This window comes from Epinephelus fuscoguttatus, linkage group LG3 (genome assembly GCF_011397635.1).
Source record: "Epinephelus fuscoguttatus linkage group LG3, E.fuscoguttatus.final_Chr_v1".
Classification (NCBI taxonomy): Eukaryota; Metazoa; Chordata; class Actinopteri; order Perciformes; family Serranidae; genus Epinephelus; species Epinephelus fuscoguttatus.
In genome coordinates this window covers 21,777,213-21,801,332 of record NC_064754.1, presented here as the reverse complement: position 1 = coordinate 21,801,332, position 24,120 = coordinate 21,777,213, and the positions used below count along the sequence as shown (strand labels likewise).

The window sequence follows — 24,120 nt, the reverse complement described above, 5'->3', positions numbered from 1 at the left end:
CTACCATCTGTGAAAACTGTAACAGGTTGTTATTAGCTGATTACACAACTTTATGCCCTCCAACTAAAAGCCAATGTCCCTTAAGTTTTGAGCTCTCTGAAGCTCAAATTTTACCTATGTTTATTTCAACTATGTAGCACTTTAAAAAGCAAACAGGTTTTGCACCCAAGTGCTTCACAACACATACTGTATATGCCTACAAGTATAAAGGCATATGAGTGCATAGATGTTGTGGAAATAAAGTTGATTTCATATAGAAACAAGTTTAAATATAATTTAAATCCAGTGAATCATGTAAAAACAGAAAAACAGCTTAAACACAATTAAAAGATGGTAGATGCATCTTAAAAGCATCGACAGACTCAGCCTGTCTAATGGCCTCTGGCAGGATATTTTTATGTCTATGGATGACTGTAAAGTGGTGATAAAATTTTCGCCCATGTAGTTTGTCTTCATATTTGCAAATAATACATTGAACAATTAATCATGCCATAAAAATAGGGAAAGTATACCTAGTAGCCAGGCATTTCAAAAAGCCATTTAAGCCACAATCATATATGTCATATATGCTGTAACAAAGTCTTCTGCTTACCTGTTTTATGGAAATTCCCAGTCAGAGAACTGGACTTGACAGGAAATGGGGTCCTGGCATCCCCCAGTATTCCTGTGCCCAGCTGGCCGTGGCTGTTACAACCAAACGCGTACACTACACCAGTGGAAGGCACAAACGCCAACGTGTGGTGCCTGACAAAAGGGGAAAAGCAAGATTTAGGATGCAGAGGGACAGACCCTGCCTCTGATACACTGAGGTCATTAGTTCATTAGACAAATTAAATGTCCCCTTGATCATAATCTTTAGTTTTTTTGTTGATACTGTGTCAGAAAGTTGTTTATAGTTGACACAGTTTGAGCCTCACAAATATATCACTGTACTGAGTTGCATCAGGTTGTACATGTGTGCAAAATAAAATGGTCTGTGTAGGTTTAGAAGAGATGGTACCTGCCACAGGTGATCTGGGACACCTCAGTTCCCATGAGCTCCAGCACTCGTCTGGGTAAAAGTTCATTGTTGGTGGAGCCGTGACCAAGCTGACCCCACGAGCCTTCACCAAATGTAAACAAGCCACCGTCCTGCCAGAGACACAACACAGAAGTCACCTTTCTGTTGTTATTATGTGAGACAGATTCCTGGAATAGTAATGCACTGAGTCAAAGTAAAATATTTTGTTTTTCTACTAGACTACACTTAAAGCGCATGTGTCAGGTGCTAGATTAAGATTAGTGAGGGTTAGGCAGTCTGGCTGGAATAAGATTTAGATTTTTATCTGTACTAAAGGTCACGTATTAAGTAGACAGTCACGACAGCAAGAATACTCAAACTGATCTGTCAAATATCTGACAGCTGACCGCGTAGCAATTAACAAAACTAGACTTTCTTATACTTGGTGGCATTCTCTCAGAGGCAGCAACACATGTTTATATCATGTGAATCTATTAACTGAAAAGCACTGGTGGGGGTTTATCTGCAGACGTACCTTTGTGAGGGCTGCTGTGTGCTCATCTCCACAGCTGATGTGAACAACTTTTTGAGACCTCAAAAATTTGATGTGGCACGGGACAGCACGGTCTGAGGGAGGTAACATTAAGAAGACAACTAAGATCACTCTGTTCTACTGTGTGGTGTATTTACAAATGAGTGATACAACTTTGAGGAACATGGTAAGTTCTGCATTTGGATCTTGTACTGTAGTTGCAATTTATCTGTGGCTTTGCTGTCCAATAGTTTTGTTTTTTACTTCTGCTTGTATATTTCCTATAGATGAACACTTGAGCACAATCCCATTTCTTATTTTTAACCCTTTTCCTCAATTCTGAGTACCCCTTTGCCCCTCGGAACAGTGTTATAAGGAGTAGTGGTTGAAATCTTCCCCTATGAAATGGGCAACCCTCCAAGACCCTGATATGTCATCAGTATCATCATCAGTGGCATCTGTGTAAATAGACACGATTATGGCAATAATGGTATTATCACACTGACATTTACCATTTGTCTGATGGAAATAGAAAGCATGGATGCTCCTGATTTTCATGCTCTCAATCGATCGAACAAGTCATCACAAAAAAAAGAACTGTTTCATTACCAAGCCACTGATAGTTCTCTGTAGGCTAACGTTAGCAGCCTGTAGTCCTACCCTGCCAGTCTGCACTGATATTAGAGGAGTGGCAACACGTGCAGCCACTTCCCTGCTGAACTTAAGTCAAATTTTGGGCGTCGTTTGCCATCAAAGTAGGGGAATGGGACATGGAAATATGTCAAAATGTGGGACTATCATGCACAAATCAGCAATAGCAATGGAACGTCAGCTAGCTAGCTAGTTAGCCACCAAGACATCAGTATACTACTATCGATTTCTTTTTTTTGTTTTGCTTGTTATAGAGAAATCGAACATAATACACATGACAATACAGTGGTTATTGTAATATTTACATCTTTTGTGACAAAGAAAATACATTTGTGGGTTTATTTGCTCGTACAGCCATCTTCAAAATGATTTCTTACAACACTTGGTTTGAAGTGAGCCTCTGGAAAACCTTCCTATGGAGGGCCATGTAACCTTAACACTTTGCCCTACCTTTGCCCCTAAGAAACGTGAGACCGCAAAATGAAGGAGTAAAGGCTAAGTGGTAGTCGCAGTTGGTGTATTGGGATTGAGCCTTAGTGCTCCTATGAAACATACACACTTCTCTCTCCAGTGTCAAAAAAATAATGGAAGTGTCTGCCTTCTTTATCCAGCTGATTATTACCTTGTTTATCATTGAGACCCAGTTGTCCGGCTCTGTTCTTGCCCCAACCAAATACAGCCCCGGACAGGGAGAGAGCAAAGCTGTGGTCTCCCCCGGCGGTAATCTGTGCCAGAGGAATACCTGCCAGAGACTTCAGGGGGTGAGGGGACAACTTGCTGGGCTCCCCTCTCCCGAGACCGAGCTGACCACTGGTGTTCTGGCCCCATGTGAACAGCTGGCCATCTGAGAGTGACAGAGAACAAAATACAGGTAACTGTACGTTTATACCCATTATCACTAGTGCAGGCAAATATAAATTTGTTTGGTAACGTGGCACTGTCTAGTTCTTAAAATAAATACATCTCTCACAGACCACTCTCTCTCTCTAGCCAATCTGTCTTGTTGCGTCACAATCTTTTGATACCAAAAAATAATCTTTAAGAAATAACAGATTGGAAAAAAAGTTCTTAAAATACATAAACAATGGCTGTGTCCCAAATCTAAATGTACTGTAGTTTAGTTTAAAGCAGGCGTTATCAGTGTACACAGACCAAAATGCCTCTGGACACAAGAACCAATCAGAGCAAGAAAATGTACGACACAGCAATGAGCGACACATGCAAGTTGAGGCAGTGCTTAGTTGGTTGTTCAAGCAGGGGGAAAAAAAATGGTCGCCGGGTTACAAAGTTTCTCAAATTACAGCTAAACAGTGCACTAAAATGTGTTTCTGAAAACATCAGAGGCAAGAAATAGTCAATCCAGTAACAGAATCTTGATTCTTATTTGAAAGTGTGTTGCACTGGATGGAGCAGAGACTAGTGACACTGCTCTGTCAATCATCTTAGACATCTGTCCCATATTAGATAAGCAGTTATGATTGGCCTGCCCAGGATCTGGCAGATGGAAATCAGTTTGAACAGGAGGGAGACCAGACGCATCTGCCACAGCAAATGAAACATTAGCTCGCAGAGTCGTCTGGTTCCCAGGCTATGTCTGTGGAGATTTCCAAATTCATTTGATTATCAGCAAATTACAGCTTGTGCTGTATTTTGGAGGGCATGTTTACTTGACTGACAGGAGTCTCTGTCACAGTCAGCTTTTGTGATTGCCAATAATCAATTAACTGACTGAATTTCACTTACCATCTTGTCAGCAAAGATGAATTTGAGGTGCATTCTGGTGCAGAGTTGAAACTATGAGTCTAATCTGGATATGGACAGAGTCTGGACAAAACTAAACGACTCATGTGCTAGGAAGAGAATGTGTCTTTCACACCTTTAGAAAGTGCAATGCAGTGCTGATTCCCACACATTACTTGAGAGATCCGGTGGTCACACAGCCTCTTGACCAACCTAGGAAAAAAAACACTTGTTATCAAACTATAAAAACATGTCTGAAGCTACTCAGTGCTCACTCTGCAAATTAAAACTCATATTCTCCTCATTTTATCAGCTGTCAGAAGATTTCATTGAATGCTACCATGGTGACATGGCTAAAGTTTGGAGATTGTCCAGCGTAAGAGACCTACATTTATTGGCTTTAATTAGACAGTTTTTATGTTTCTGAAAATGTCTAATTCATAACAGACAAGTCTCTGAGCCTAACTGTAAAGCCTGCCCCAACTTCACATTTATAAAGGTTTCACTGTACTATCATGGGAGCAGAATAATTCAAAGCATTGTTATTTTGGATGTATGGCTTCCTACAAACTGAACCCAGTCATAGCGCTTATACCCAAACCTCCAATCTCTTCAAGGTCATTTTCTTGATGTCTTTTTTCTCCTGTCAGGCTAAAAGCTTGAATTCCTCTATAGTATGTTAGTCATTTACCTTGGGATTCGAACAGCCGTCTCTGTAGTCCCCAGGCCAAGCTGGCCCCCTTCACCAGCTCCCCACGCAAACACTTGACCCTGCTCATTCACCGCCATGGAATGGGCCCGACCACACGACACCATTGTTATTGTCTGAGTATCCAGAGCTCCTACAAACTCTGTGGAGAGGAGGAAGAGCGTCACATGTAAGCATGACATAAAATTGGGTCAAAGTATGTAAAGAGAGCGTGTAAATGTATGTACTGAATTTTCATTTTCAAGTACATTGGGTGCACACTAGCCTGGCCCATGATTGTCATACTTTGTATGGTTTTACTTGCAGTTAGCAAACTATGAATCAAGATAGTATTTAATTTTATTCCAGGATCTGATGAAACAGAGAGCACTTGTCATGCCCTCATGGACCCAACCCATGTGAGGCATTTAGCATGGGCATTTCATTTTATCTTTTGGACCACCCAAACTTAGATAGTACCTCGACAGAAAACAGGCATGTACTGTATGTAATATTAACATAATAACACCTGATATTTAGGGGCTGGGAAGGTATAATAATAGACATACACAGAAAAATATCTGAGTCATCTGCGCTTTCAGCATGCGCTGTAAAAGTGGGCTTGTCTCCATCTGTGCCACACCATAGAAAACAGAGCAGTGCAGCAGGAAGCACTTGTGAGGCGGACATACTGTCGTGCAGATAATCAGAAACTGTGTAGTTGGTATTAAGTTTCCTGCCTGGTTTCCTGCTATACAGCTGGTTTATCATAGAGGGTTACAAATGCTACAGTTGCTAGAAAAAAATTACAAATATGCTGTGGTTTCTATTCAGATTATATTACAGTATAATTTTAAAACATTCAATCCACAATCTACATTTTGTAGGCTTATATTCAAGTCACTAAACACACCTGATGAAGGCCTAAAACATAATTTTGTAAAGTGATTACAGTGCTTATGAAAGGTGTGGGACATCATCCAGGCACTTTCTATCCCACACATTTGTCACCAAGGTTTTTTTATGTTAAGGTATGCAAGAACGTTCTCCTGAATAGGTCTGTTTATTTGCTCAAGGTCCAGTGATTCCTGCATATATTCATTGTTGTTACAGCTTCACCCACATGCCCATACAAAGTAACACAAACTTCCACCCACATGATACCACCACAGACCAACCACTGTCTGCAGTCACTTCACAAGCCATGAAAGTGTTTCAGATCTCCAGGATATGGTTATGTGGCTAGTCGTGCAATCTGATGTTCCCACTCAGAAATGGAGGCAGTCCATACTGACACTCTGTACAGTTTGCTTTGCATTCAAACATTTTTTGCATACAACTAAATAAAATCCATAAATTATGAAATTAAGCTTGTGATATTGACACATTTTTGCAAAAGTCATCCAGATTGTGTGATATCTAACAGCTGTAAAACAGGAGAAACTTACAGATACCTGCAAAAATAACCTTTTTCCTGCATTTTTGGAAAGCTTCATCAGTTTTACACGCAGAAAATCATAATGTTGTAACAACAGCACCATGAGATATTCTCAAGAGTGTGTAAGTCTACCACAGAAATTCAGTTGTAACTGCTATGATATATCTGTTTTAGTTTAATATTACTTTTCAGATCAACAGGGTTTCGTGGCATCTAGCAGAGAGGTTGCAGAAGTGAAACTTCTCCCATGTGCCAAGCATGTTGGAAGACTATGGTTAGACTACATGTGACGCTGATTTCGTCCCTTGTCCCTTTCTTCCTTTATCTGCGAGTTGCCGTTTTGCAAATTCCCTTTGTGACAGGAAACAACAACAACCTCCGAGCTGACAACTTACATCCTGAAATTGGCACGTTTTGACAGAGATTTCGACCGTGCAATAAAGAATGCCTGCTTTGTTCTTCCAGTAAAACTGTTGTAGAAAGCAACTTGTGAACGCACCTCGGAAAAGCTCTGAGAGTCTCACAAGACTCTCGTGCCCCCATGTAGATTTGTTTTCTGACATGGTAAGTTTTTAGGTGATTAGAAACGAATGAAAACATAGTTATGTATATTATCCCAGCTGGCATCAGATGTCAATATGATGTCAGAAAGACGCTCAACTCTCACATTGGACCGACGTTACATTTTGGGTGGAATGAAAATCAGATTGACGATATTTTAAATTGTTATTGACGTTAAAATTTCACATTGTGTGGACGTTAACTTTATGAATTTTTGCAGACAGTGGGTTTTGGTTTCCATACCTCGTGACTAAATGTTGTTATTTTAAGTCAAACTGTGACACGTTTGGATGATGGTGGATTTTGGTTATTTAACAACACAACCTAAAGCCAACAAAATATCGACATCATCTGTCATCAGTATTCTACGTCAAATTGATGTTGGCAGTAAGATGTTGTCTTGACACTGAATTTTGGTCACCTGACGACACAACTAAATTCAACCAAATGTCAACAATTAACGACATTGGTGGCCAGATGGGGTAAATCATTTCTGCCAATAGATGCCTCTAAATCCTACACGCTGGACCTTTAAGCCCTTTCTAACACCAATGTTTGCTGTGTATCAACAAGACAACAGCCATGCAAGTGGCTCCATGAGGCTGAAGTCAGGCCCAGTGAGCTAAATGCTAACACCAGCATGCTCACATGCTCACAATAATAATGTTTACCATGTTCCCTATCTTAGTTTAATCTGTTAGTATGCTAACATTTGTTAAATAGCACTAAACACAAAGTACAGCTGAGAATGATATGAATGTCAGTGGTCTTGAAGGTATTTGGTCATAAACTAAACTGTTGGACAACACGAAATGTTGACCTGATGTTGGTGGTGGATTAAAAAGCGAGGGGGATCAAAGTTACTACAGTTAATCCTCTTGGAACCATAAATTGCTCCAAATTTTATGTCAATCCATCAAATAGTGTCCTAAGACATATGCTTGGGGACTCTCAGGCAAATTAAAACGAAATTTAAAACACTGAGACCAGATAAGAACAAGGTAAGACCACAGATAGTGACAAGATAAACAGTGACAAATAACACTAAGCATAAATAATAATATTAGGTGTGTCTTGAACATCAGTAAAAGGCAGCATCGAGTTAAAGCACTATTCAAGTTATTGCACAATATAAAGTGCATGTGCTCAGCAGATAAAGGTCTATGTGTGTGAGCATGTGTTGTGGAGGAGGAGGGTGATGAAGGCTACAGCTCTGGAGAAAAAAGCTACTCCTCAGTGTGTTAGTCCATGTTTTTATGGTCCTGTATCTCTTTCCTGATTGCAAGGTGGCAAACAGACTGTGTGGAGACATTTCGCTGTGAATCACAAAGGTTAACCACATGGTGGCACTCAAGCAGACGTCAGGGGATCATTTGCCTGTGCAAACTTTCATGGTGATCGTCTAGTAGTTGTCAAGGTGTTTCGATCTGGAACAAAGTCTGTCTGGCCGACAGACTGTCATTGTCATCCCTAGAGCCAAGCACCACCAATACAAACAGCCTTTGTAAACACACCATGTCAAGTTCACCCACATTCTGACACCTGCTTGGTAGCTTTCCACTCACAGTCACTGACAACAGTACAGCCGGGTGGTGCTGTAATGATTAATCAGAGGTCAGTGAATCTACTGTTAGCGCCTCAAAGCTTACCTGGGGAAGTGCCTGGTCTGTCGTGGCCCAGCTGCCCACAGCTGTTAGAACCACATGTGTACACACTACCATCATGCAGCAGGAACATTGAGTGTTGCCCTCCACAGGCTACCTCTTTCAGTCCCCTGCCGCTGAACACGTGACAGTTCCTGGGCTCAAATACAGGGTTCCTCTCTATACCAAGTCCCAACTGTCCATCCTTTGCATTCCCCCAGCACAGCATGTTGGCGATGGGGAGAGGGGATGAGCACCAATCTGAAGAGGCAGAGGGAGTGACCGCCAGATGGAGGAAGACCAAAAATGTTCAGGCTTGAGAGCAGCCCCGCTTTCTCCTCTTCATGTAAATTCCAACCCTGGAAGAAACAAAACACGGGGTAATTATTATATCATCTTTCTTTACTGACCACACATACTGATCACCGTGCTCTATGTGTAAACCTGTGATGTTTTTTAAGGATAAGGTACCGGTTTAGAGGTGGGTGTGGCTGTGTGTGAGAATGATGTAAGCAGTATGACAGAAGAACAGGGCCGTGTGTTTAAATAAACCCTGTCAGTGTAATCCCGGCTTAAGCAGCTCCAAGCAGTCCCGCCTTACTGTCCATACACATGCTATACATGCATGTTACTGACTGATTTAGCTTTGGGCAATAAAGAAATGGGAAGAGAACATGATAAGAAAAACAAATTACATAAAACAGGAGACAGGAAGACAAGGAAAGGTCACAGCAGCTTTGAACTGAACGCAGGAATCTGTCACCTCATCAAACTAATTCATTAGAGGCTTAAAGACCAGGATTACCGAATAAATTCATACCAAGGACAATCACATCTACGCTGTAGACATCTGACCCCAATTTGATCACTTTGATGTCCATCTGACCTTAAATTTGAAAAGCTGTTTGCTCTCTGTCTCTACTGTAGATCAGATCTGTGTGAAGAGAAATAGCACTCTTGTATATACGCAACTGCCAATTTGCTTAGTACATTCAGCTAAAATTAATAAAGTCAAATGCATAAAAAATAAAATGATGAAATTATCATTACAGTTTAAATATTAGTTGATTACTGACAACTGCAAATTACTTGCTGAATACTTTTATATTAATGCATTACTTGTTTAAAGGTCCAGTGTGCAGGATTTAGACATTTAAATTGGCAGGAATGGAATATACTATTTATGATTTCTTTAGTATATAATCACCTGAAACTATGAACCATTGTGTTTTTGTTGCCATTAATATCTACATATGGATCAGGTCCCCTTCCACAAAGTCTGCTATGTTGTTTCTACAGTAGCTCAGGATGCACAAACCAAGCACTGGCACTATTTGCCATTTGCGTTTCACATTGGCCACCGTGGTTCTTCTACACACAGAAGAAATTTCAGTTGGCTGCAATGTTGCAACCTCACCACTAGATGCCACTAAATCCCACACTGAAAATATTTTTTACACAAAATAACAAAACATTAACCAGTTCTAATTTCTCAAATTTGAATATTTGCTCAATATCTTAGTCCTTTACACAAGTAAATTGTATATCTTTTAGACTGTTGGTCAGACCACATAATCAGTCTGACGATGTTAACTTGAGCTCTGAGAAACTGTTTCCACTATTTTCTCGCATTTAATAGACATAATGATAAATGGAGCAACAGATTAATCGACAGTCGAAATAAATGTTTACTGTTTGCTCTAGTTATGATGTTCAGTTTTTGTTTAAACTGTTACATATCAATGACAGTAGACTAAATATTTGAAACAGCTCTCAGTGTTTGGTATTGGTATGGCTATTTGATTAAAATGTTCACTGTTCACTAGATTTTTCTTACTGTTTTATGTTTGTATGTTAGATTCTAGGTTGCTGCTCACTCAGTTTAATACGATGCAACTCAACAGCACAATCTTCCATCTCTGTAATGAGCATGACATTGAATCAGCAATCAAAATTAAATTCTTACATATTTTCAGTCACATTTACACAAAAAATTCTCCAGCCGGACAGACCAAATAACTACAATAATAAATAGCATTTATGACAGTGATGAGATTTTGCTTTCTTTTTACATTTAAACACATTAAACTTAAAATCAGCCATTTCCCCAGCAGCAGAGCATATATATAGCAGCAGAGCATATATATATATATATATATATATATATAGGTGTGGTCTGAAATTTCATGTAAGGTGGTGTTAAAAAGGTCTTTAAAATTCTTAAATTTAACTTATATCTGTAGACACCCTGAAGACAGTAATGAAAATGAGCTGTGAGACCACAGTAAGTAAACACTGAATAAAACATGAAAACTTTATCATAGCTAATTTTAGCTCACCATAACGCCCCTAACTTCATCTCCCAATGGACTGTTTGAATCCATGTTAATTGCAGGTGGATTACATTGTCATTATCAAACATCACAGTCACTTTAACATGGATCCCGTTCAGTTAGCTGTGTTTACTGTACAGTGGTCCAGCATTATCATCTGTGAGGACATGTATTTAAGGTTACGTTAGCTTGCTGTTAGGGAGAGAGCGAAGAGGAGTGGCCTGCGTTGTGTAGACATTATTAACACAGTGTGCAGGCGTAGCTGAATATCCGTCATGACATTAGCTGGTTGAACAATTCACTAACTAAACGGAACCAGAACAGACAGTTTGATGACCCACACCAGCCGTTACAGTTAATAGTTAGCTATTTAACCTTAGCGAGCTACAGCAGCGCTAACTGTCAGTGTTATGGCTAAAAACACAGACACCCGCTGGATAACCGATGTCTAAACTGTATATAAAACAGTGCTGATATATAGATGATTCATCCAAAATTAAAATAAGGTGTTTACCTGCACAGATGCATTCTGAAATTGGGCGTCTGGTTTCGGTTCCGCTCAGAAAACAAACGAGGAAGTACCACAGCTGACTACGTCACTGGCAGGAGAGCTGCGATTGGCCCGCCGACCAGGAAGTGCAAGTGTTACAACAAATTCTGTGACCCATCACATTCTGAGCTCTGTGAGTCCTATTGGACTTTTTCCAATACAAACGTCTCTATCTTAACTGGATCACAGATTTTATTTTGATGGCAGCTGTTGCAAAATGGTGTCTACACAGTATTAAGGCAGTGTCACTCATTTTGATAGATAGCTGTTAAGAAAATAATAACCAATAGACACAGAAAGAGACAGATTTTAATAGTTGTTATAAGGGAAACTGTAGTGTATAGAGCTGTTTGAAAGTGACTTCTAACATGCCAATATCTAACTCTTAAGTCTTCTAGTGTAAAATTATCTGAATCAGGCCTACATTAAAACTAGAATCTGCGTTTTTCTTTTAATATGATTTTCGCAATCTGCTGCTGCTGCTGCTGCTGAAAAAGTAGGCTTGTGTATTGTATTATGTTGGTCTATTCTGTACACATGGCATCTAATACATGGATCCCTCCTTAGTTGCTCTCCCCTCAACTGAGGTTTTGACCATTTTCTTTCCTCATTAAAGGGTTTTTTGTGGGAGTTTGTCCTTTTATGAATTGATGGTGTAAGGATAGAGAGTGTCATATGCTCTACAGATTGACAATCCCCTTGAGGCAAATTTGTGTTTTGTCATTTTGGGCTATATTAATAAAATTGACCTGTTTGACAGAAGTAATAAAGTTGCTCATGCTTGGAAGCATTAGAAATATACAGACAAACTTAAAATTACTTCTTATATCTCAAGCTGAAGTACAGTTAGACATTTGTTACAAAAGTACCCATAAAGTCCGCACTTACAGGCCGTTTGTGCTGTCCTGCTCTGGATATAGATGGACAATAACACAGTCCCTCAGTCTTCAACTTAATGGAGTCCTATTAGCAGAGCAGAGAGCAACGTATCTTTGATTTACAGGCTATTCAGGCTTGCAACAGAAAACTATATTATGTGCACAGGCTCCACTGTGCACCATTAGCATGTTTCTCTAAAGGTCACTGTCAACCATTAGCCAAAACAGAAAGGCATCTCAGACAAGATACAGCTGAGTTACTGTAAAAGCACAGACACCAGTATTTGCCCTCTGTTAAGCTTCAGGCTTAGAGTGTGCAACCAAACTGGTTATCATTGTGAGATAGGTGGCCTGAATACCTCATGTTTGAAAATAAGTAAGTTGAGCAACATCTTTTTGATTTTTCCCACATGTATTGTCCTGTATGTAAGGATGAAACAGAACATTTATTTCACACAGCAGTGGGCTGCTGTAAATACCCAAGTTCTCATGAATAACCACGGGTAAGGAAGAATGTAGGGTCTGGATGATTGGACAGTGGAGCCTGAAACAGACACAGATTTCAATGTGTGGATCCATGAAGTCAGTGAATGAGGAGAACTGATTACAGAGTTCAAATGTGAGAACAAATTAGTCTTTCAGATTGCTATAGATGTAAACTATACCACTGCATGTTCAGCTGTTCCTGTATTTGCCCTGATAGATGTGTACTTATTTATTATATTAAGTCCAATATGAAAAGGTTTGTCCTGTGTATCTTATATTGTTTTATACTGATTTGAAATCACACAGTCAAACTCCATAGAAGCTACGTTTAGTACTAAAAATAACATGTAATAAAAGTAAATGCTCCTCTGGCTGATGGAGGCCGGAGCCCTCTGTCTATGCTACGGCTCTGCGGGAGGCCAACGATGCAGATTGTTGATTGGTCCATACAGCTGTCAATCACGGTTTCAACGACCAATCATCTGCAGGGTGCTTGGGGCGTAACAGTGGGCGTAGAAGATTCTGGGCTGCTGATTGGCGCGGCCTGATCACAGGCCGTGTTTGATAACATTGAGAATCCAAAACACTGAGACGAGTCGAGGACGGCGGTTTTTAATTCAGTTTATTAGCGAGCTATTCTCAAGAAATCAGCGGAGGCCTGAAGCGGTTTAATTAATCTTAAATATCTAAGGTATGACTTTTATTTAATACACCAGTGAAAGGTCAAAGGGATGGGCTCGGTTATGTGGGACAAACTGCGAACTTCTAGCTAATGCTAGCATGAATTTAGAATGCTAGCCGTCTAGCTAGCTCGTTAATGCTAATGCCGCCGAAACGGAAAGCTAACCTTAACGTTAATCCAGTCGCGCTTTTCGTAAATGCAATACGATTGTTGTTGTTGAAATATTCCTACCGAAACACGGGCGCAACCATGGTGGCGCTTGTGTTTATATTATCGTGATGCTGGGGAACTGTTAGCGCAATCAGCTATCAGGAGTTGCATCATTCATGTGGCGTTAACGTCGATGTTAACGTTAATGTTGTTGTAATAAATATGTATTGCGCTAACGCTACTGCTACGTTTTGGGTCTTGTTGGATAGAAAGGTCGCAGATGGAGTGTATTTATTATTTCCCGATTGTTTTCAAACGTTATGTATACATTAGCAGTGATTTAGGTACGTTAATAAAACAGGGGTCATGTAATAATAAGATTTGCAATAGACCAGTTGACAAACGCAAAGTGCTCAAAGCTATACATGTGTAATAGGGTTATTTGGGGTCGTATTTTAAAGATGTAAACTCAAGCGATATGAGGCTGCACCTAGCTCTTCATTTTTGATCAATCTTATTTTTTTATTTATTTTATTGTGTGTAGAAAATAGTGAAATGTCCATCACAATTTCCCAGGGCCAAAGGAAAGGAGATTAAACCTGGAGATAATCGGTTTGTTTTTAAGGAAAAATAAATTTATGCTAAAGTGAACTGTTGTGCAGCAGTTGCAATACAAAGTAGGAAAGAGCGTAAATAATGTAAAATGTATATAATAAGATAGAAAATGGCAGAAAAAATAGTAGGCCAAGTAACAGTAAGGAAGAGCAAATATTTGGCTTTTTCTGTCTAAATGATCGGACAGGACCATTTGATCAATTATAAAAACAATTATTGATAAATTTTCTGTCAGTCAGACGACTCTTTCAGCTTTATTCAAGACCTGTCATAAAGGACTGCACATTCTGTTCTTAGCTAGGTCACTATTTTAAGCACCTTTTGTAAACAAATTGGAGCTTCAACCTGTGCTTCAGTCAATCAATCAATCAGTTCAATTAATTTTATTTATAAAGCCCAATATCACAAATCACAGTTTGCCTCACAGGGCTTTACAGCATACGACATCCCTCTGTCCTTAGGAACCTCGCAGCGGATCAGGAAAAACTCCCCCCAAAAAAACCTCAGAGGAATCTCAAGTGTTTACCCATCAATCAATGATTCACTTGAGTGATTTTCCAAGACTTTTAACACACACAACACAGGGCTGGTAGCAACGGCTGCAGCATTTTAGACATTCTGGTATGGCCTGAGCAAGCATGTGATGTTCATCAAAATTCAGTGTCCAGTCTAACTGTCCTATTTTTCTCAATTGTTTGGACAGAAGATACATCTACCTCTGCATCCAGTGCTTCTCCGGTGTTTGTGCTGTCAGGGTGATGTCAGCAACTTGTCTCGCGCGCCTAGCAAGGTGCAGTGGTCCTCAAGTGGGACGTAATAGTCTTTTACAGATGATCCCACTCCCATTCCTGCAGTACAGCCACCTCCAGTTAACACTCTTCAAGAGACAAATTTACAGCCCTTCAGGAAGTCGGCCCAGCAACACGCGCTTTGATCCGGACAGCAGTGGCCGCCCCACTACCTGGGATTCATTTGGCATCTGGGACAATCGTATAGATGAGCCTATCCTGCTGCCTCCCAGCATTCGCTATGGCAAGCCCATTCCCAAAGTCAGCTTATCGAAGGTAGGCTGTGCCTCGCTCATCGGCCAGCGCAAGGAGAATGAAGACCGTTACAAGGTTTCCCAGTTGACTGACAACATCTTATACTTTGCTGTGTTTGATGGGCATGGCGGACCAGAGGCAGCTGACTTTTGTGAAAAATACATGGAAAAATTCATCAAGTAAGGAAGTTGTTAAATATGCTGTTATCACCTATCTAAACCAGTCTTTGTCACAGGAAATTAATTGACTGATTCCCAATTTCAACGTCTGAAATTGCTAGATATTCACAGTAGCTGACATTCTGATCAATGTCGTCTTTTGGTTGTTGTTTCAGGGACCTTGTGGCAGAGGAGCCTGATCTGGAAGTAGTTTTAACGAAGGCCTTCCTTGAAATAGACAAAGCTCTTGCAAGGCACTTACACTTCTCTCCAAGTGGTAGGTTCTTTTATGTTACATGGACATAGATAAACTGTGAATATTTATACGTACATGTGTTTATGTAATGCCACTTTTTTTTCTTCTCTCTTTAAAGCCTAACTTACTTATCTTACCTAGGCTTTGAATCCTTGGATATCCCAACTGACATGACCTGAGATCTTTTGGTCAGAGGTCTGTCATTTAACCCAAAGTTACTCAATAAGTCAGCTACAAGTAGAGCAAACACTAGTGCTTCACTGCTTCACTACTCATCTACACACACAGAAAGGCAACAAATTAAAGGAAAAACCTTAGTTCATGTGTGGATAAACATACTGAATGTGGCTCTTTCCATGAAAGAGCACAAACAGTCACTGAATGGTGTTCACAGTCACCAGATCCCAATCCAGACAAACACAAGTGGGAGATTGTGTGCTCCACTACCAGTGGGAGACCCAAAATGAGGGAATATCTTTTGAAAGAATGGCACACATATCTCTCAGTAGAGGTCCAGTGACTTGTAGAGTATATGCCAATAGACACTGAAGCTGTTGTGGGCATCCAACACTTCACAAAGACTCTTAATGTTGGTTTTTCCTTTAATATGTCACCCAACTGTTGATGTGTTATTTCACAATTTGCAAAGTATACTGTTTAGCATGGGCATTGAAACTGATATTCAGGGTAATTTGAGCACCGCTCAAAAAAATGAATGCAAAGCATTTCTCTCAGTACATTATGTGGTCTGGTTTGCCCTTGTCATTTAGAAACTTTTAAAATTAGCTTGACTTTTTTTCAAACAGCATTATGTCTGATTGATATAAAAGCTAGTATACATGTAATGTGGCCATACATCGGCCACGCTGTGTGAAATGTCCCAATATGCTTGTGTGTGTGTGTGCATGTTATCTACGGCAGCTGCTGACCCAGCTAAGAGCTGGAGGCCCTTGGCACCAATGTGGATGACGAGAGGCTAGATATTGAAGGAGAGTCCAGCGGGTCCTAAATCCTGGACTACTGGAAGGTTCCCTATCTTTCTCTAACTCCTCTCTCTCTCTCTCTCTCTCTCTCTCTCTCTCTCTCTCTCTCTCTCTTCCTTTTCTTCTCTCACCAAGTGTTTACCAAACTTCTTGTGAGACAGTGCTTCAGTTTGACTAGTTGTATGAGATGTATGTCGTCAGTGTCCATGAGATGTAACATGTTTAACATGCACATTAGGCTAATGAAGCAAACACATAGCTTAAAATCTCAAGCTAGTCGTCTCATTTATCTCTTTGGAGATAGAAATGTCTAAAGCAGCACAACAAATATCAGCAGATTAATCCACTTAGTGACGTTTGATGCTGTTTTATTAAATTTGCAAGCCCTTAAGGAACTTAAATATCTGCTGCTCCAATACTCTTTGCCAGATAAAGTTGGCTGGAACCATGTTCCTGAGTTTACTGTTTAAAAGACATCTTACTGTTTCCCTGCACTACTATTACTAAACACCAAGTAATTATTTGATATCACTTTCCTTATGACAGATTATTGCTGAATTATTCACATTTGTAACTCTGGACAAATGCATGCAAAACATAGAAGTAAAACCCACCCTCTCAGGAAGTATTAGAAGTAGTTTCTTTCTTTGCATCAGTTTATGTGTTATTTTTTGGTATATTAAGATCAGTACTGAGCACTGATAATTGTCAGTTAACATTCATTATTTTAAGTTTCAGCCTTAGACTTAACTCTGCTGTAAAGTCTGCTCTGGACCTCAACTCTGTGCTGAAACAGTTCGACGTGCATGTGTGACTGCCTCCTCTATTGTTTACTGTGTAATCTCTAGCTCCACTATCTGACTCCCACCCATGTGCTCATGTTTTAATGTGTGGATGTGAGCGTGTGAGATACACCATGTGGATGTTGTGAACAATGTGGACCGTGACTTTATGTGTGGATCTTTATGGTTCGTTCCTCCTCTGATATGTCCTTTTATGTCTCTGTAGTACCCGGGGTGAACGCAGGAACCACCTCCACCGTGGCCCTGCTGAGGGACGGCATTGAGCTGGTGGTGGGCAGTGTGGGTGACAGCCGGGCCATGCTTTGCCGCAAGGGCAAGGCGCTTAAACTGACTGACGACCACACTCCTGAGAGGAAGGACGAGAAAGAGAGGTACAAAGACGTCAGTAATGCCACACATTTAAAGGTGGTGTTACTGGTGCTGATGGAGTTGTATCTACAGTAATGAGAATGATAGTGTTACTGTTATTGTTAAAATCGCTCTTTCTCTGTCAGCTGAAGTAAGGTATGTACTTCTCTTTCTCTGCACCTGCCTCAAGGATAAAGAGAAGTGGGGGCTTCATCACCTGGAATAGTTTGGGACAGTCGAACGTCAACGGCAGGTTGGCTATGACGCGCAGTATCGGAGACTTTGACCTGAAGAAAACTGGGGTCATTGCTGAGCCTGAAACCAGGAGAGTAACGGTAGGTTTATTAAAGTGGAGCTTGTCGCACCTTTAGATGATATTTTAGATGTGTTTGAGTGTTTCAGGCTGATTTATACAGGATTTTAATAATGTATATATAACCTAAATAATGCGTGCTAGCTATAAGGGGCGGTACTGTCAAAAATTCAGCTTCTCAACACAACGTGCGTAGAATCTTTTTATTGTTGATAATGTTTGTCCAACAACGTAACGGTTCGTATTTATGGAAGTTTATGGATATGAAGCAGTGCCACTGGAAATGGTGGGGCGGTGTAGCGTAGTTCAAGCAAGACAGGACCGTAGGACAAGACAAAGACGTTTTAAAATGGTGGAATGTAGCGAAAGACTTATCCGTCCACTTGTCACAATGTACTTAATGGTTTCACAGACCACTTCCATCTACAACGCTGCCTCTGTTAAATGGTACATTATTACAGCCTTCTCCACCGTCACAATAGGCCCATTTCCACCGCAGGAACTTCAGGGTAATTTTACGGGGCCGGGGCCATTGGTGCGTGTCTCCACCGCAGGAACCACCCCCGAAGGACAGAGTTCCGGAACTTTTACAGGGGCTAAACAAGTCCCTGCCTCGGAGTAGGTACTCAGAACGGCCCCGAAAGACTCCTGGCTGGGGCTTGGGGTTTACTTGGTGCTGATTGGATATACTCAAGGAGGGATGTGACGACAACAGAAAGCAACAAAATAGCCGGCATTTTTAAAACTCAGCAGACGAGGGTTAGCTCGTTCATATAGCTTTTGCCGCCATGTAAAAAAACCTCACTATATGGCCCGTGAAAAAAATATTCTTTCCAGCAGATATCTTAGTTACAGCATGATTGAACTAGCAAAGCAGTTTTGTGTTGCTATGTGTGGTATTTATTCAGTTTTGGGAAATCACGATGTCTAGAAAGCATCAGTGGCCGCAGCAGCAGCAAAGCTAACATCAGGATGTCATCTGTTAAAAGCCTCCCGTTGTCGGATACGACATGAAACTATTCCAGTTAGCTCAATCATGTTGTAACTAAGACATCCGCTGGAAAAAATATTTTTTCACGGGCCATTTAGTGAGTTATTACAGACACCGCCATCGGCTAACGGCGTCCCTATGTCGCCCCGGTCAAAATGGTTGCGCAACGATTACGTCACATCCAGAGGCAGCCCGTAACTTTACAGGAACCTTCCTCGTACTCCACTCAGTGGAGACACGGCGGTTGAGAAGGCCGAACGAGAGGACGTTCCTGTAGTAGTTCCTGCCCCCCAAATAGTACCAGGAACTTCTTCAGTGGAAACGGGCCTCATGTTTGTAGTTCTCAGAAACTTTTGACTCTAGTGCCATCTAGTGGATGCATCTATGCCAACATAAAGGACACAGAAGTATGTGGCCAGTGATGGTTAACATATCTTTCGGTACTTAAAGGGAGTATAAAGTCTTAACACAGACTTTTAACAAACACTCATAACATAAACGTCGTTTATTTGCATATTTTATCTCCATCGTAATAGTGATGACGTAAAAAGTTAAGGTAATTATTGCACTTCTAGATACATATATTTTTGTAAAGACATTCTCCTACATGCAAACATTTTAATTCTGTATAACCACATTTTTACATTGTCATCAACTTGTTAATTTGTCTATGAAGACACTATAATTAGGTATTGATTTAGAATTTTAGGGCCCATGTAAGGTCTTGTTGAATTTAGTTTCTCGTATAAATTATGCTTCATTTCCACTGCATGGTTCAGCTCTACTAGTCCCATTTTTGTACAACTGGCTTTCCTAGGTTTTATCTCCGCCTCACTGTGGGCTGCTAGGTGGGGTGTTTAGTTGATTGTTATAGCCACGTTGCAGGCTGTCTTTTTTTAATGTGCAGGATGTCCTGTGTCACACAAGTGACGTTTCTAGTGATGGTTCTCTCTGACAGTCAGTGGTCTGTAGTGCTTTAACTCAGCGGGTCGAGTCGAGCTGTGCCATACCACGCAATGAAAAGAAGACTTTATAACAATAATTCAGCGCTGCTTGGTGGAAAATAGTCTTTAAAAGTGAGAAAGGTTTCTTAATGATGCTTGTTCTCTCCTCAGTTGCACCATGTCCACGACGCTTTCCTGGCACTAACCACAGATGGCGTTAACTTCATTATGAACAGCCAGGAGATCTGCAATGTCATCAACCAGTGCCACGACCCCAAGGAGGCAGCTCAGAGAATATCTGACCAGGTGAGACATTAGCACTTGGCCTTTAACTACACCCTCATGTTGTATGTAAAGTAGAAGAGTTTTCTGATTTGAATGGCCATGGCTTTTCTGCCTTACCAAGCGCTTAAGTTTATCGGCAGGCATCTTTGAATTGTGGCAGACAGCTTTATGTATTTATTAGGATTAAAGTTATATGTTTTGTTAGACAGACAATCAAAATCCAACAAAAGTGTCCACAAAAATTACCCTTCCGTCACACTTAATATTTTATGGAAAGATTAACTCGTAGCATATACACTGTTGAAAGTCTTTCAGAAAATAAATATTATTTGCATTACTTTGTTTAGGTGCTGTTAGACAGGGGGCGGTTGCCACCAGTAAAATCAGCTCCTGCATTGTCTCCCTTGCTGTGGTTTATGTGGTTGCCATGGTCATATAACAAGCCGAGGCATCATGTTTGAAAAATTGATCCATTATAAACTCTGAATGCTGTTGCAACAGGCTGTTTGATAGAATCTATTTTCCCCTTAAGAGGATAATTCAGTCAGTGTGTTATTACCTTAAGTGGATGTCAGTCGACATGCCCCCAGTTTGGAGAATCAGGCTGGAGTCTGACACAGAAGCTAAGCAGTCTACTACTGTGAAGGGGTCAGTATTGAAACGTATTCTAGCCACCTAAAAAAGGCCCACCTAAAATCAATTAGTATCAGTTTAATAGCATGTTATATGCAGAATATTTTCACTGCTTTACCTTACTGTCAGACAGGGATTGCTCTCTTTAAAGCTAGACTTAATTGAGAAAACTGATTATTCAACATTGCCAAAAACAGAAGCAGTTGAAAACAGCTGATCCTACCACTGCCTCGATCAGTAGGTTAGTTTGTGTTCTTGAGTGGCTTTGCTGTCTAAAATGGTTAGTACGGATTCAACAGAGACACCCAAAAACACAAGCTAACTGATTTAGGCAATAGTAAACCAGCAGCCCCTGTTTTCAGCGAGCCAAAATTACCGTTTTTGTCTGGTGGCTTTTAAGACAGCGTAGCTGGAAACTGAAGCCATCAACGACTGCCTTGCAGAGCAGCAGGCTGTGTGACGGAAAGATAAAGCAGTGAAAATACTCCCAATATAGCCTACACCTAAACTGCTGTAGAGTTTTTTTTAGGTAGGACTGTTTTTAGGTGGCAAAAATATGTGTTGCTGCTGACCCCATTCACAGCAGTGCATTTCTTAGCTTTCGTGTCAGCACTTCTGCCTATTCTCCAAACTGGGGGCAGCCGACAGACATCTTCTGTATGTAATACACTGGCTATGGATAAGCAACCCATACAACTCTATAGAAAAACATCTAAGTAGAGATCAATGCATTATTGCTATGGAGCATTAGGTCATCTCAGGTCCAAGACAGTTGCTCCAAGTGTTGAAGGAGTAGAGCTAGCAAACACCCCGTCAGCAAACCTTTTCACACATCTTCATGCTTTTTTTAATCATGATGGTCCGCCTCTCTCTCAGGCTCTTCAATACGGCTCGGAGGACAACAGCACAATTATCGTGGTGCCCTTTGGTGCTTGGGGAAAGCACAAGAGCTCGGACACAAGTTTCTCCTTCAGCAGAAGTGTTGTGTCAAGCGGCCGCTGGGCGTAGTCAGCAGGATGTTGGGTGAAAAGATTGCGGTCTGTGGACCTAATTAATGTGTGCAATACAATCAAACAGTGCCCTTGTGAAAACATTATAAAGAGTGCGTTTTACCCAAATAATAATGATTATAATAATACCTAAGGGTTACAATGTGTTAATTAGAGTAGCATGATATTCATCAGCCTCTGTGACATAAGAGGCAGTGAATTCACGATGTGCACTAAATGAAAAACATCCTCTTTATAACACGTTTTACTCTACTGGCGAGCCAATGAACATAAAGGTGCTTAAAGCGAAGAAGTGTTTGAGTGGTAGACGGGAATTCATGATTACATGAAAGCAGTCACTTGTTCAAATGTAGCCTGTTCTACATTAGAGAAGATTTTAAGACCGTCTGCCATTCAGATAATTTTTTATGTGTTTATCCCAAATTTGTATTTTTTATTTTCATGGCAACTCGGAAAGTTGCCGTTTTAAAGAAATTATACATCTGGATTTTACCAGTTGTTTGACGCCTGCAGTCTTACCATTTCTCAGTGTTAAGGTTACGACCACATTGATGGATGACAATGGGAAAACACAATAGTTAAACTGCACTCATTTGTCAGATGATTGAAATTAATTGAACCCTTGTAAAAGAATGTCCCGACTTCTGAAGCACCATGACCTGCATGAGGAGGTCTTGATGACTGTATGTCACTTCTGGAGTCTCCTCTTTGTCGTTTGGGTCAAGAGCTAAGTATTGCTCTTCTAAACTCGTCCCAATTTTGAGCCCAATTGCACAATCGCGGCGGTTTGCGAGAAATGAACCCCGAATGTCCTGTGATCTAGTGAACCTGTGTGAATGGACTTGCTTGATGCTATTTATATAAAGAGCATTTCAGTGGCTGAATTAAAATATTCACGTTTCATGCAATTTAAACTTTGCTCAAGTTTGTGTCTGTGTTCATATCTGTACTGATTTGAAACAGGTTGTGTAAGGGCACTAAATAGGTGTTCAGGGTACAGAAGTGTACAGTGTATGTTTTGTAAATAATTATATTTATTTACATCTGGAACACTGATAGTTCTCATTTATTTAATAACACGTCTAAAGACAGTCTCATATCAGAATATGTCACACATGCAGGACCTTTGCTTGGGTGCTCGTATTGTGCAAAGCTACATCATTTTGATTGTAATTCCTCATTTACAGCATTTACGTGTCACTCTGAGAGATGGAAGCACATTTAATGCAACACTAAAGAAATGTTCAGCTAAGAGCCATGTTTGACAATGTGAATGTTTGCTTAAATGCCCTCCATGACTAAAAGATACAATCAAACCCTGCAGGGTATCGGAGTAATCAAGCTGTGTGAGTTGTCTTGGCTGACCTCATGTGAGAGGACACATTACCAGTGTAAGGCAGACCATTAGATCGACCATACTGTTTTTGTTCACCGTTGATCTTTTGTTTTGTGGTTGTTAAAGCTAGACAAATGCACCACTTCATATTTATCATTGTTCTATCTGTGAGATTTGCAAATGTTGTGCAGCCATGATTGTTTTCCTCAAACACCACATGTAGATTCTGTTGTACATAGTTTTCCCCGCTCATTCACATACTGAGTGAAACCATAACTTATTATAAGGACTTCGTCTTTATAATTATAACGTCCTCTTTACAAACTTCCTCATCTGTTAAAGTTATCTATCAGTGTGTTGAGTGTTTATTTACTGTATATTTGTTTCACTGCCTTTGAAATACAGTCATTGTAGCTGTGGACCTGTACCTGACTGGGACCTTAATGTGACTGTTTCAGAACACTTTGTTAGTACTGTATTTCTGGTCTTAATGGCTTGTGACACTTCAATTAAAAACTGTACATCCAAAGTTATGTTCTCATGTGTTTGTTATAATCTGTTGTATGTGGTAATAGTTTATGGGAATGTGTGAAACATACATTTAAATATTTTACTGTACTATGTCAATCATAAAACCATAATTTAAATTATTTACATTTTATGTAGGTAAGTTGTGAGTACTGGTGTGAGACACCCCAGATGAAAACAGTTTTTCCATGAACTGGTCAATTCTGATTTATTTACACATCTTCTTTCAGTCAATTTGTGTCAATGTTGAGATTTGTTTACACAGACCAGTGGAAAGAAAACATCCAAAATACACATTTAGCTGTTTATTTTAGTTCAGATTTATGTTCTGGAAATGTATGCAAAGAACATATTTGATTAGATAATTCATCAGTTGCATGTAAAAACAAACTAGAAAAAACCTGTAATACAAATAAATAATTGTCTTAATGTAAGTAATCAACTGAAAAAGTTGCACAGTGATATTTGTTAAATTTTTTACCCTAGTGTCCTTTTTGTCTAAAAATGTATGGAATTTTATAATACATATCTTAAAAGGCCAT

The 24,120-nt window shown here is 40.2% G+C and overlaps 2 protein-coding genes across 2 annotated transcripts in view; one reads left to right on the top strand and one right to left on the bottom strand.

The window, feature by feature from the left end:
• The window catches only part of herc3 (HECT and RLD domain containing E3 ubiquitin protein ligase 3), a 36,858-nt gene extending 25,665 nt beyond the window's left edge, over positions 1–11,193 (bottom strand). The window contains exons 1-8 of the mRNA XM_049566740.1: positions 11,101–11,193; positions 8,260–8,612; positions 4,615–4,774; positions 4,060–4,136; positions 2,806–3,027; positions 1,536–1,627; positions 1,001–1,131; positions 593–744 (exon numbers count right to left, since the gene is read on the bottom strand). Coding sequence (XP_049422697.1) covers positions 593–744; positions 1,001–1,131; positions 1,536–1,627; positions 2,806–3,027; positions 4,060–4,136; positions 4,615–4,774; positions 8,260–8,482 — 1,057 coding nt within the window. The 5' untranslated portion in view covers positions 8,483–8,612; positions 11,101–11,193. The remainder of the gene's footprint in view (positions 1–592; positions 745–1,000; positions 1,132–1,535; positions 1,628–2,805; positions 3,028–4,059; positions 4,137–4,614; positions 4,775–8,259; positions 8,613–11,100) is intronic.
• Positions 11,194–13,035: 1,842 nt separating this feature from the next.
• Positions 13,036–23,579, top strand: ppm1kb (protein phosphatase, Mg2+/Mn2+ dependent 1Kb). The gene is made up of 7 exons (XM_049571281.1): positions 13,036–13,191; positions 14,651–15,169; positions 15,325–15,425; positions 17,396–17,561; positions 17,729–17,873; positions 19,958–20,092; positions 21,581–23,579. The coding sequence occupies exons 2-7, from the start codon at positions 14,706–14,708 to the stop codon at positions 21,710–21,712; spliced, it is 1,143 nt and encodes a 380-aa protein (XP_049427238.1). The 5' UTR covers positions 13,036–13,191; positions 14,651–14,705; the 3' UTR covers positions 21,713–23,579.
• Positions 23,580–24,120: the final 541 nt, after the last annotated feature.